The 14,808-nt window shown below is 29.5% G+C and overlaps 1 protein-coding gene across 3 annotated transcripts in view; it reads right to left on the reverse strand.

The window, feature by feature from the left end:
- Nucleotides 1–1,052: 1,052 nt before the first annotated feature.
- The window catches only part of LOC118180927 (dynamin-binding protein-like), a 223,125-nt gene continuing 209,369 nt past the window's right edge, over nucleotides 1,053–14,808 (reverse strand). For all 3 annotated transcript variants that reach the window (XM_085820798.1, XM_085820800.1, XM_085820799.1), the window contains one exon: nucleotides 1,053–12,521. In XM_085820798.1, coding sequence (XP_085676924.1) covers nucleotides 12,327–12,521 — 195 coding nt within the window. In that variant the 3' untranslated portion in view covers nucleotides 1,053–12,326. The remainder of the gene's footprint in view (nucleotides 12,522–14,808) is intronic.

Below are 14,808 nucleotides of genomic sequence, written 5' to 3' on the forward strand. Positions count from 1 at the left end.
ACTGAAAGTTGTATCGCGTGCCATAGGTTGCCGACGCCTGGTATAAACTCTTTCTTGGATGTCTTCATTTTTATCTTCAACCCTGTCTATTCTGCCTTCATAGCCTCGAATTCGTTTTCTATTAAGGCAGTAATTTCTCTTTTCATTTCCTTTTGATCTGCTTTCATCTCTTCTTTGAATGCAGCAAAGGCTACCCCCAGCTCTCTTAATTGCTTCTCCATCGCTCTTGCCACCGGCATTCAATCCTACTTCTGACACCAAAAATTGTTGCTTGCGTACTGGTTCGTAATAGATTGAAGTCACACAGAACCGATGATAGCTTGATAAAATTTATTTCCCCAAAATAAACACTTTACAGTTCTGGAACTTTCCACAAAAATACTCCTACAGCTCTTCTCAGTCAGTAGTTTATCACACAGTCAGTAGTTTCCACTTCAAACTGCTGAGAATGTTTAACACAACGCAATGAAAAGCTCTTCTAATGAGCGAAGCTCACACGGAAATATCTCAGTATCCCATAGCCGACTCTAAACCGAAAACAGGTGCTCTCTCCGGTCTTTATAGTTTTCACCCGAACGCCAAGAAATCTCCAGTTTCTTTAGCTTCTCGTAATTACTGGAAGGCGTATCCGGTTAATGTCACACATGGGGCGGATACAGTTACATACAGGGATCAAATTACAACACCAATTATAGCTATACGAGGCCGGACTAAAATGTCGCCAAGTTTGCCCTCGCCAGGGTTTGATGGTATCTTGCCAGTCTAGCGAGATAGTCATTTACCTTAATGTTAAATGGACTTAACCCTGTATACTTATTTTTCTGGCAGAGCTTTATCTCTTTCAAGTATTTTATGTTACATTATACAAAAGCATACAACAATTTCACAAAACTTATTACATTTATATAAAATTCGTAACAATTGTTTATTAGAAACACAAGCGCATTTTAATTATGTACATGCATATTTTTTTCCTTTTTGTTTTTTCTCCTAGTTATGCAAATAGCTTATTTTTTATTTTTGTAAATGGATATGATAATCAGAAAAAAATCTTCTTGAATGCAATAAGATTTTATTTTTTTACACACACACACATGAGATTCAAAATAACTCATTCTTTTCTTTAAAAAAAAAACTTAATCACTTCTCGCATACATCTTACACTTTTCTGTAAATACAGTTTCTTACAATTGAGCAAAATATATTTTCAGAGGACAAGTACAGGCAATTTTAATTTCGTTTACATTAAAAAAGGTTTAAGATCACCAAACATGTGTTTTAACAGAAAAAAAAAATTAGATCTACCTTACATCTTTTGCAAAATACCTTTTTATCGGAAGGTAAAATTTTCATTTGTTAAAAGAGGAATCTGAGATGATGCGAGAAAATAATATGTTTCCAATTTTAACTAATTTAAATCCGGTATTTTTGAAGAAAATTTTTTTAAAGTCATGAGATTATATGTTATCATAAATTAAGCATTTTTAACTGTATTCTTAAACCTCTCATTCTTTCTTAGTCACTATTATTCAGTATTCCAACATAGAATATTCCATTTAAAGTAGACAAAATTAAAAAAGGATGTGAACTCTAGCCATGAATACAGTGAATCACTACATAATGATGAAGTCAACAGATTTATGTGGACTTAGTAATAGTGCATAATCTCCTACCCAGGCTATTACATGAAATAATATTAAAAAAATTCTACTAACAGAAGAACGGAAAAGTACATTGATTTATTGACTTTTGGGGTACAAAATGAATAAATCTTATTTACTAATTACTTTATTAGCAGATTAGGTACTATTCCGTTTTGAGGGCCGTAAAAAATTGCAGCGAAAATGTATGCGCAAAAGCGCCAAATCTAGCAAACGCGCCCATTTAACAGCGTGCCAAATCTAGCATTCGTGCTGATTTTAGATTGCGTAAGTTTATATAGTTCTATATTTCTTAAGACGCCATTGAGATACTAGTTTAATTTTTAAATCCTTTTTTGATATCCTATGGATTTAACAATTTGGGATTTGCCCATGACGAAAAGTCTGCAATAGAATTTTGGGTAAGTGCAGAATCACCCACTGCTTGACGAGTTTTTAAGAATTGCACATACTCGGTATCCACGTACACATAGAATTATTTTCACTTAAAAAAAATCCCAGAATTGCACAAAAATGGCACTGCGCACACCCTTGACTTTATCTATGTACACATCGACCTATTGTCACTTAAAAAGTAAAAGAAAAATGACAAAAATCCAATTGTTTTTACCCTTGTAAAAAGCGGCAAACAAATAAGTGGGCGATTCTGCACTTTACAGAGAATGTTTTCAAAGAAAAGACATCATTCATTATAGAAAATTATGTTTGAACAACCAACGAGATGACATTATGCTTTAGCTAAATAGCGTTGCAGCTCGGTAGCGAAATAGCATGCAGGCATCCATTTAGTTATGTTTAGCAATTTTTATATACTAAATTATAATAATGATCTGAATAGTTATTTACTCCTATGCTTCCATTCAGTCATGTTTAGCCTTTTATACATAAATTATAATAATAGAAAAGTATTATATGAGTTTAACCTTTCATCTAAATTAAAACATCAATCTTAAATAGTTATTTACTATTATACTTCCTTTCTTGCATTAGGGCTGCCGCAATTATTTTTGGCAGCACTGGCATCAACAATAGTTTGGCGATTTTTTATTGCCCTCAAAACGAAATAGTACCACAGAGTATTTACATGCATAACATTTATCTGCTAAAACCGATAAAATATGTATATTTTTGACCAAGTTATAAAATTTTTGAAAACCGTAAATTCTCCGACTTATTACGCACTACAGGGTTTTAAGATACGAATTATTATCAATAATAATAATAGAGAAAAATGGAGACTAAATTTAAAAAATAAGTGTTTATACGATACTAAATTACCACTAAACTGATATTATACGAAGAACTAAATACGCAAAAAAAAAAAAAAAAAAAAAAAAGATTTATTTTTAATATATATCTAAAGCATTTTTAAATTTGAAAATCTCCTGCCAATTTAATTATAAGTTCATATCAGTAGTTTCGAAGTTGGATAGTCAATGAATTAATGTAATGTGACAAATACTTGGAAGTGCAGAAGTAGAATTAAAATATCTGGAAAACAGAGAAGCTATTAAATCTGCTATTGGCAGAATAAAAGAATATTAGAAATATCCTAATACTTTTTTCCTCCTAACATTTAATTGTATGACAAATACTTCACAAATAGAAATTATTTTCCCTTTTCTTATTTCTAAGTGGCACAGTAATTTTTAATTACTTGAAAGGCAGATTTAACTGCATGGTTAGCTTTGTTTTCTATAACTTGAAGCATTATAACAAAAGTCATGATGACAGGATCCACATTTCAGTAAAATCTAAAATAATCTACACATAACTAACAATAACTAATACAAAACACAAATTCAAATTACAGATATAGAAGCAAATATTTGATCACATTTTAAGCCACTTGCCTATCACAGAATTTCATATTTACATGAGCTATAGAAAACAAATTAATATAAATGTTCCTTAGAACGTTGCGTTAGTTCATCCATTTTCATAAAGGTATGTGTGGTAAAACTGCTAGGATTAATTCAGAAATATAGTAATTACTACTTTATTACTGACTATCTGAAAAACCTATTTCTTGGCACTGATAATTAGATATTGCTACGAAGAAATACCACTCAAAAATAAAAATTGCAACAGGCATATGACACACAAATATTTAAAATACTGTTATTATTCATTGTTATAAATAAAAATAAAATATTTTAATACATAAATCAAACAAAAATTAATGTGGAATGTATCTAAGCATATATGACATAATTTAAGACATTCAGCACAAAATCCCACTTGTTATCATTAATAAAAAGGCATTCCATTTCATTAAAAAAACACACTTTTAGTCATGAAACTGATGGCACAAACTGGATGAACATAACTTTATACAATTAATAAATACAGTGGCACAAATACACACATAGGGCAGAAATAATTCACTCAAATGTATTATTAAGTGAAACAATGTATAGTTAATATTACAGTGCTATTTCAACAAATATATAAAAATAATTTAGTAAAGTAAAACCTCTATTAACTCAGCCTCTTTCAACCATGTTCTCTGTTTATTGAGCCAACAAACAAACTCTTAATCACCATTATTTCTTGCCTTTCTAATCAAAGATGAGTCTAAGGGCCTTACTCCTGAACATTAGGGTAAAAAATGTAGTTAATAGTGTTAAAGACGAAAGCAACACTAATTGACAATGAATTTGTACACATGTTTTAAAGGATAAGATGCAGACATTTCAGCATAAGATAAATACAGAAAACAAGAAATCAAATTTTTAGTGATGAAGATTTTAGTAGTTCTTAGCATAGATAATGAGAACAATAAAAATTGCAATGATGCTGAGGATGATAATGATAAGAAAATGGACAACGTAAAAATTAGCCAAGTTAATGTATTTATTTTAATATTTTTTTATTATGCCAAAGCTAATGTGGGCTATCTGCCTAAAGGAAGGGATGCCTTCATGGTGAATTTTTAAGGAAAATTGGCTTATATTCACATTACATATGAAGAAAACTATGAAAATTCCCATGCAGCCAGCCTATTCACCAGGATATGAACCTGGTCAAAATACCGTTGTTCAACAGTTTTCTTCCTGAGCTATTAATGGGTGTTGAATTCTTGAACAAAAATCTTTAATATTTAGAGTAACATTCTGATACTTCTCTTATAGATCTTTAACTGATCAAAAACTGGCATGATCATGTGGTAGCTCATGTAAGTAAGACTATCACAAAAAAGTGTAACATTTTTTTAAAAAGAGGAAGGAGCAGTAACTTATTTTTATCAAGCAAAATTTCACAATATGTGTAAATTTTGATGAAGTTTCTTACTCCAGTTTTTTATAAATATTTTTATTGTGAAATAAAATCATACAGTTATTAATACAAACAATAATTAACAATATTGTTTAATACAAACAAATTTTATCTAGTAATAAAAGACTTTGCTCAAATGTTAACAGTTATAATTGCTCTTATATTTTTAGAATCTTAAATATACAATTTCAGAAAATCTTATCAAAAGCAAAATTTGCATGATTTAAAATTATCTCCTAGTATATATTAACTCAAGTAGTTCCAATTATCTAGGATAATAGGATAACTAAGGTTCTACTGTATTTAATAAATTTATAATATGCATATTATGAAATTCTAAATCCAAGTCTCTTATTTTTTAAAAATTGATAGCAAAATCCAAGTGCTTTTCATATCACATTTTAATCTAAAAGATGAGTGGAAGTCCTTTCTTAATATTTCTTTTCTTATGATTTTCTGAACAACAATTATAATTTTAAGTGAGTTCAAAGTGAAGCATTCACTTAAAATAATTATCAAAATAGTACTTAATCAATATTTAATTCAGTTGCACACAAATTATAACTATGATCATGAAGCTGCTAAATGTGCAGAATTACATGTAGGTAAATTTTAAACATGAACATGTATCAAATTATATCTAATAACCTAAAATTTAAAATTGAAATAGGCAATAATCTTTTTGGGTACATTTCTGTATCTCTCGTTCTACTGGGCCGATAGACAAAATTCAGCTTGCGTTTTTCATGCCTCGAAAATGCGACTTAGGATATGAATTATATTTATAAATAGTATTATTTTAATATAGGTATTTTGACACAAAATCAGACTTCTTCTGAAATGGCATGCCAATTTTTTTCCATATTTCGATTCTACAACTCAAATTATGCCAATTAGCCAAATTTTGTAAAAATCGCACGAGTAGATTTTAAAAAACTAGCTCTCAAAATTTTAGCTCCTTCATGTTAATTGAATTTGATACATATTTACTAATATCTCTTTTTTCTAATTAAACTTACTTGATTCCTTCTTCCAGAATTTGAAATTTTGGCTTAATCCAAATATAATTCGCATATTTTTTATTACTTATTTTAAAAATTTGTATTTTTAAATATTCTTTATAAATTTTTCGAAAAAAATTTTGTATCATAAACTGTAAAATTTTTAACATCATCTTAAAGTAGATGTATTTCTAAGATTATCTGCAAAAAATTATAGAGTTTTTTATTCAAAATTTCCTAAAATATATGTGAATTCACATTTTGGCACGATTTGAAATTTGGCGTACTTAATATAAGCTATAATAATGAAAATGTAGTTTCTGCACATTGTTAAAATTATTTGAAAGAATGAAGGATGGATCTCTTTTCCTCTCATGCATCAATGAAAAATAAGTAGGTTACTATAAATTAAGAATTCCGCCAAGTGAATTATTCTTGGCACAAACTAGAAAAAATCCGCCAAGAAAAATTTCTAAATTTCTCCCCCAAAATTACAGAATTTATTATCTAGGCATAATTTGAGTTGTAGAATCGAAATATGGAAAAAAATTGATATGTTATTTAAAAAAATGTCCGATTTTATGTCAAAATACCTATGTTAGAATAATGCTATAGTATATAAATCTAATATGTATCCTAAGTCATGCTTTCGAGACATGAAAAACGCAATTTGAATTTCATCAATCGGCCCAGTAGAAAGGGAGATACAGAACTGTACCCCTCCCACTTTTTTTTTTTTTTTTTTTTGACTCAGTGTACTTCACATATACATAGCTAAAAAATTAAGCCTTAATTTTTTTCCCCTCTATCATTACTTCAAATGTTAATTTCAAAACAAGGATTTAGTTCATAACATAATATACAGAGCTGTCTTAAAATATCAGAACACTAGACCTTTTTTGTTATACAACAATTTTCTACAGAATGACTTGTAAAACAAACTGATACTTTCAGCAAGAAGGATTCTTACTTATGTGCACTTTGACTCTTATTTATGTGAATTTATGTACAGATGTCAGAACGACGATAAAAACTCATCTGAATATATCTTAGTTTGACACTGTTGCTTACTGAACATATTTAAATTAAATGTATTGCTCATATTTCTTATTATAGTGTTCTTGTTTTCAAAGTAAGTACTATCAATAAAATATATTTTAAATATGTCATTTTGCTTTAGTTCTTTTTACAGAAATAAATAAAATAAGAGACATAGTTCTGTATTTAGAAAAATTTTACCACCACAGTGTTCTATAACAAAAAAGGCACAGACTATAAATTCTGAAAATTTGATAGCATTAAAAACTTATTTGAATTTTTTTTCCCTAATAATTATATAATTAAACAGGCGAAGTGCACAAAAATAATCAGAAAAATCCTTTTTTTTATTGACTGAAATAAATCATCACTATTAATTCAAAAAAGTGCCTAATCACAAAACTAAAATCTAACCTAGCAGGATGGAAAAATCCAGTAGGAATGAATTTTGATTTTACTGAATTACCACAAATATTCATTTATTCTTAAATTTACGTAAAACACTAAAATTATATATATATATATATATATATATATAATAAAAAAAGGAATAAATATGATTATAAAGTGAAAAATATACAAATTACTTTTAAATTAAATTAATTAATACATATATTAAATCTAGTAATTAATTAAGTTAATGCTAGTTTTTCTGGTAGAAATATAATACACAATTATTATTCCTCCCATATAATCAAAGAAACTCTTATTAAACAACATAAATAGGTACTTATGCAGGTATAATTGCAATCACCTCAGCAGAAGACTCTGAATTTTCAGAATGTGCAAAGCCCTGGCAGCTACATTCATAACTGTTCTTCAGGTAATCATAATGACATTTTTTGCCTTTTAAACTCAATTTTAAAACATGCATTTGTAGGATTTGCCACAAATGGAAGGAACTGTAATATTTCTGCAAGAATACAATAATGTAGTAATATTTCTGCAAGAATACAATAATGTAGTAATATTTCTGCAAGAATACAGAATTTTGCCACAATGGCTAGTGGAAACAATGATTAATGCCCAAGTTTCACACAATGCTGAATTTCAGCAATTCTTCGATTTTTTTTTTTGTCTTTCTTTTAGCAAAAACAGATTGGTACATGGTGACAACCCCCCCCCCCCCAAAAAAAAAACACGATTTCGAGAAAATGTGTTTTATTCTTTTTAATCTACCCTTTAATCTTATTTAATAATTAAAATTTGTATTTTGAATTTCTAAAACATACTTTCTTTTGATGTGTTGATAATGTTTTCGGACTCAAGTTAAATATCGATAGTTCGTAAATCTTTTTAAAAAGTTGCGAAAATCATTAACTAGCACACAATTTTTACCTTTCCATCTGTAAAAAATCCTCAAATTATGCCAAGGTGGTTGTGTTAATATATACATACTCATAAATCATATAACAATTACAAAATTCCCTAAGCCAAAGTCCTGTAACTTTTTTCACCAATTTTGTCACTGATCAGGGGCAAAATTCTTATTAAATTTATTTATACAAAAAAAAAAAAAAAAAAAAAAAAAAAAAAGAGCATTCTGAAATCAGCTACCTTGCACATCTTAATGAGGAAATAACATTAGTCACAGAAAAATTTGCGTTTTTTGTTTTCACTATGAACCTTTTCTTAATATGCATGGTAATAAATATTGGGAGAAGAGGAGGGGGACAACTTTATTTTCAATTTTGAAGCTCAATATCATATAAGCATGTTAATAAATAAATTTTAAATCATAAGAAATTTGTAAGTGTTAATGGAATAAGCAAGAAAGTACCATTTTAATGACAGAAAATATTATTAAATTATTTTACAAAGAAATGTACATATTTTGCTCATGATTTTAGCTTCAGTATTACTTCTACCTCCTCACAAATTCGATTTTTTACACTTTTCCCCTATATTACCTCAATTCTAGCATTTCATTTTATAACAACAAATTATTCACAGACTACAAAAACCAACTGAAAATTTTCCTGAAGGACTTGTAAAACTACTTTTTAAATAACGGTTTGTAGAGAATATGAATCATATAAAACAAAATTTTTATGCTAAAATGTTTCTTAGCACGGCGTCAAATAGACTACAAACCTTCATAAACTTAACATGTTTGCCAAGTAAAGAATTTCATAATATTTATTATGGATAAACATAGCAATTTCAGAGGTACCTCAACTTATGAAATGGTTAATATGCTAATTTTTCCAGATATGAATTTTTCCTACATCCCATAGTGGCTTCTACGTATGAACTTATTCTCAAAGTAAAAAGTTCTTTTTCATATTAATTTTGGGTTCTAGATTCAAAATTATTTTAAATATGTGAACGGTTACAATAAATTTTTAACACTACATTATGGATTTGTAAAATATTTTTTACAAATTTCATACAAAAAATGCATATTTCCCTTAATTCTTGAATACATATATGCATATGTAACTGTTAATAAGATAAAGACTACTCATTCTTGATAATATTCAAAGATCTGCATAGTAATTACTAGTTAAATAAAAGAAGGGGCTAAGATGTGACATCTAAATCAAGCTAGTGTTAACAAGGATCAGTGTAACGTTAATAAATTTGCCGGATTAGTTTCAAAAGCTCTATTGTTACCTGGTGCATTATTTTAACTCAAATTTGATTAACTCTAAACAAGCTACTGTTTTAAATAGTCCTTAGTATATTCAATGACAACATCATTGACCATTTTAGAAAAGAGCTGAAAATAACAGACATAATAATTGTTGGATAAATTTTTTAAATCTTCTACTCCAAACAGAGTCAAAGAAACACTGTTGACTCAAAACCTACATATAATATCACTCACAAGAAAACTGATTCTTTTAAAACTTTCAGTGATTTCTTTTATACAAAGCATGTAAATCCAAACATTTTGTAAATAAAAGAACAAATTTCTACATAAATGAATACTGCATTTATTTCGTTTTAAATTCCAAAAATTCTAACTCTTGGAACATAATTTATTTTCCAGAAAAATAAAATGCAAAACTGCATTTAATTGCATCTTCAGAGTAAAGAGTTGTTAATGTCTTTGGAAGTGGAAAGACAGTGATAAGCCAAAACAATGGACTGGGAATTTTAAATACAAGTAGCTCATACATTCAAAAGCTCATACATGCAAAATTATGCATTTCTTCTACAACTTATCATACAAAGCGAAATATATTTGCAGTTAAAAAAATGCATTTCTTACTAGCTTATTTTATGTCCAACATTATAAAACTAATCCATTTCTTACCAAATTATATCAGATCAAATATCATAAAATTATTTTCAAAATAATGTTGAAAGATATAAATCTATGTATTAAATATTAGATACTTTGGATTTTTGATTTAAGCATTAAAAATATAAAAAAATAAAAATAAATTATAATAATTAGAATAGAATTATATTAAATTAATTATTTTTTATAAAAATTATAATACACTCAATTCCTGATTAATTGGGATAACATCTAGCATGATGCCCAGGGTCAACTCAAAATCACAATTAATCTAATCGCAACTAAAGAGAGGAAAAAAAAAAAAAAAAAAAAATAATAATACACAACCCATATTATAATTAACAGGAAAATATTATTAACCATTTATTCTATTTTCTAGCAATTTAATCTTACAAATAATTTCATTTGATTACATAAATATTTTTTAAGGAAGAATATATATCTTCAAAAATAAAGAAACTAAGTTAATTAAAGAATAATATTTAGAGTAGAATTTGAACAATATCTTGAAGTTCAAAACTGTATACAAAATAGATCAGGTATCTTTTCTTATGGAAGATATCATCTGCTATCATTGGTATTATCCCTCATATTTTTCTTTTCTTTTATGCTTTTCCATAGACAGTTTTGTTTTATGCTGACATGTTGTAAAAATGATTTTTCAATTGCTCTTCGGCAGACAAAGTTAACTTTTTCAAGACATAGCCCAGTTAATCAATTCCCACATCCTGTAAAAGCTTATACATTTTAATTTAAAGAAAAGAATTTGAAATAGTGTGCATTAAGAAAATTATAGTTACTGAGATTGCTTAAATATATTCACTCAGATTGCTTGCTTTACACAAGTAAATTAATTACACAGTTTTTTTTTTAATTTATCAAGCTATTAACTATCTCTGTATTAAATTTTTAAATTAATTAAACTATTTAATATAAAAATGATAATCTAACTCTACTTAAACAAACAGGATAGCTTTCATAGGGGGAATATATCCAAAAATACAGTTATTAGTAAAAAGGAAAATATTGTTTTATTTATAGCAAAATTTGGCAAATGAAACAATTTATCACAAAAATACACCTGTCATAGATTGCCATGTGAAAATTTATAAATAATACTTTTCTTGCAAACATAAAATTCATCTTATTTGCCAGCACAGACTAAGCAATCATACATATATATGTGTGTGTGTGTGTGTGTGTGCGTGCTAGCTGATTTAAGAGATGCATGTCAGTCTGACTTCTAAAAACCGGAATTCACTTTTAGCTTGGCACAAATTTAAAAACAGAAATAAAAATAAAATAAAAAAGCCCCCTACATTAGATTGTTTCAAGAACTGTACTCTGAAATTCTATTAAAAATCAATACCAAACTAAGGTTTAATTTTACAGTTAACCCTGTAGAGCAATATCTAATATATATATAATATACAGTAACAATAATTATAACTAAACAGGCAAAAGAAATTTAGTAATGATAGTGCTTTACGTTTTTATGAAATAATAGCACCATATGGCTCAAATTAATAAATCAAATTTTATGAACTTTATTGAACTGCATCTTTAGAATAAAGATATGTTGAACACAGGATACTTACAAAATATTTTGAGGAAATGAAATAAATAGTATTTAATATCTTCCTGGTGTATAAACATGACTCATGTGCAAATATAAGTACTCTGTTATTTGGATATGTAATAATTACATAATAGTCATTAAAAGTGTGCTTAGAAATGAGATTCAAACTAACAGTTTTATTTTAGCATGCAGATTTAAGTGCACAATTATAAAATGACAAAACAATATAATTATGAATTTTAAAATTAAAATTCAAGATGTAATAAAACATTTATACAAAAATATAATCAACTTTTATATATCTCAATGTCTGTTAAAATACATTTTCAACATGCCTGATAAATCACTACATAAGAATGGCATAAGATATGTATAAGACACTGATTTTGAATATAGTTTTAAAATGAGCAAGTGCAAATAAATTGTACAGAATATTAAGCATTATGTAATATATGGAACAGTTTTTTATAAAAATTTAAAGCTGTACAAACAATAAACTGTAGCAATGTAAGCACAATCTAAACAACATCCTTAGAATATTTGTTCAGGTAGGCACCTGGAACATAACCTTTATTACTATGACGATCTTCAACAAACCACCACTCTGAATTACTATTTAAATCACATTTATGAAGTACCAGAACTACTTGTCCTTTATGTAAGGAGAGTTGATTGGGACCAGTAGGTGAGAAATCATACATTGCAAAATAATACTGAAAAATTAATAGATATGACATTAATATTTTATTAATCAAATTTTCATTGATAAAGACACTAATGAAATAGCATTTTATCACAAAATATATACATGGAACACATCACGCAAAATACATTAATCAACAATTTAGATGATTTTATGCAAACATCATAAATATGAAGCTAAATTTCACAAATTTATATCTCATCTGTAGAATTATAAATGTACTAAACTGAAAGATACAGCATTTACAATCTATTAAATTAAATTGTAATTGATAAGAGACTCAATATGTGTGGAAAACAAATTACACTGGTGTGCAAAACTTAAGCAACAGCAGGGTTTTTTTGCCATAACTCCACGAGAAATCAACTGAGAGATATGAAATGCAGAAATGAAGAAGAGTATTATGTACGTAAAGGATGATGAAAGCATCGGAGCTGAAAAAGGAATACAATGGATACGGTATGGAATCAAACAAAAACACACTTTATTGAACGCATAGTATCGTGACTCATGATTGTCTATCCAAGAGGAAGAACACAGGCAGATGTTCCTTAATATGGGATATACCCTCCCCTTACTGCAATGGTTGCTTCGCACCGTCGCCGCACATTCAGAACCATCTAGTGCAACATTTCTTGTGGTAGGAGTGCCCATTCCTCAATCAGCACCTGTTTGAGTTGTTCGATGTTCTCGGGAGGATGTAAGCGTGCTGCAATGCGTCTCCCCAAAGCATCCCACACATGTTCGATGGGATTTAAATCTGGGGAGTACGCTGGCTAATCCATGCGAGTGATACCTTCACTTTCCAGTAGCTCCTCAACAGCAAGAGTCCAATGTGGCCGTGAATTGTCATCCATAAAAATTAACTCTGGGCCAATGGCATCTCGGAACAGATGCACATAGGGAAGGAGTGCCTCCTCACAATAGCGATCCCCAGTTACAGACCCCCTGTCGAAAACGTGGAGCTCAGTTCGTCCGTTCAGCATAATGCCTCCCCAAACAAGAACTCCACGACCACCGTTACGGGGTCTTTCCTTGATGTTACTGGGATAAAACTGGGTCCCGAACTCTCTCCAAATCAAAACGCGTTGAGAATCGCTTCTGGTACTGAACCAACTCTCATCCGTAAAGAGGACACGACTCCATTCATCAGTTGTCCAGTTTTTGTGCTCTCTGCACCACTGCAATGGTGGCGTCGGTGGCCAACTTTCAACGGAAGGCAGCGTTCAGGACGGCGGGTGAATAAGCCCCCTTTGTGAAGGCATCTGGCCACAGTAAACTGCGACACTTGTCGCCCCGTTGCTGTACAGAGTTGCTGAGCAATGGCACTTGCTGACTGCTGTCAACCTCTTTCCACCTGCAGGAGGATAATCAGTCATTCCCTGTAGTTGCTGTCCTCGGGCGGCTACCAACCTTTCTAACAGCTGTACCTGTGGTTTGGAATGCTTTCCAAGCGCGCAAAACGACACTTTTGTTGATTCCGAACTCTGCAGCTACCCTGGTGACAATATGCCCCTCCTCCAGCTTTCCGATCATTCTTCCACGTATGAAGTCATCCAGGTGATTTCTTCTAGCCATATTTCACAAACTGAATGGCTCTGTCCTTCCTTTTATTCTACTTTACGAGGTGTGCGCGCCGACATCACGCGTTTTGTGTACGCTCATGTCGCCTCTGACATTTTGTTCCTGATATTTGCATATGCAGGACGTTTCTACTGACTTACGTGTTCATTGTACTGATCTCCAGACCTCCTTTTCTGCAATTTCATGGCTATCTGCTAAATTTTTACATTGTTGCTTAAGTTTTGCACACCAGTTTAGTATTAATGACACAGGGGTTTAATTTCTAAAATTAGAAATACCAAAATTCTATGAAAGATTTTCAGGAAAAGTAAACAGAAGTAAATAAATAAAAATTAAAAATGATAACTAAAATAAAGGATATAAAGAAACCAAACTAGTCAAGAAAAATATTTAAATGATAAAAAGATACTGCAGCTTATTTTAACCTAAGACTCCAGGTTAAACAATTATTTGCTTGATAATTAATCCAGCCATGACAAAAATCCTTATTCAAAAAATCTTTTTTGCTTTTTACTTTCTTTCTTACAGTTATGTAATCATGGAGTATACTAAGAGGCCAAAATCTTCTTTCTTCTTTTTTTTTTTGTGTGTGTGTGTGTGTGAGTGTGTGTGTGTGTGTAACTAGCGGGGCTTAACTAGGGTCCAAGTTATACCACTGGTTAGTTCAGTTTACAAGTTCTTGAAATATTTCGAAAATGGAATGCTTTCCAACT

The sequence above is a fragment of the Stegodyphus dumicola genome, chromosome 7, assembly GCF_044657685.1.
Source record: "Stegodyphus dumicola isolate Sdum_Otavi_A_Nest chromosome 7, ASM4465768v1".
NCBI lineage: Eukaryota > Metazoa > Arthropoda > Arachnida > Araneae > Eresidae > Stegodyphus > Stegodyphus dumicola.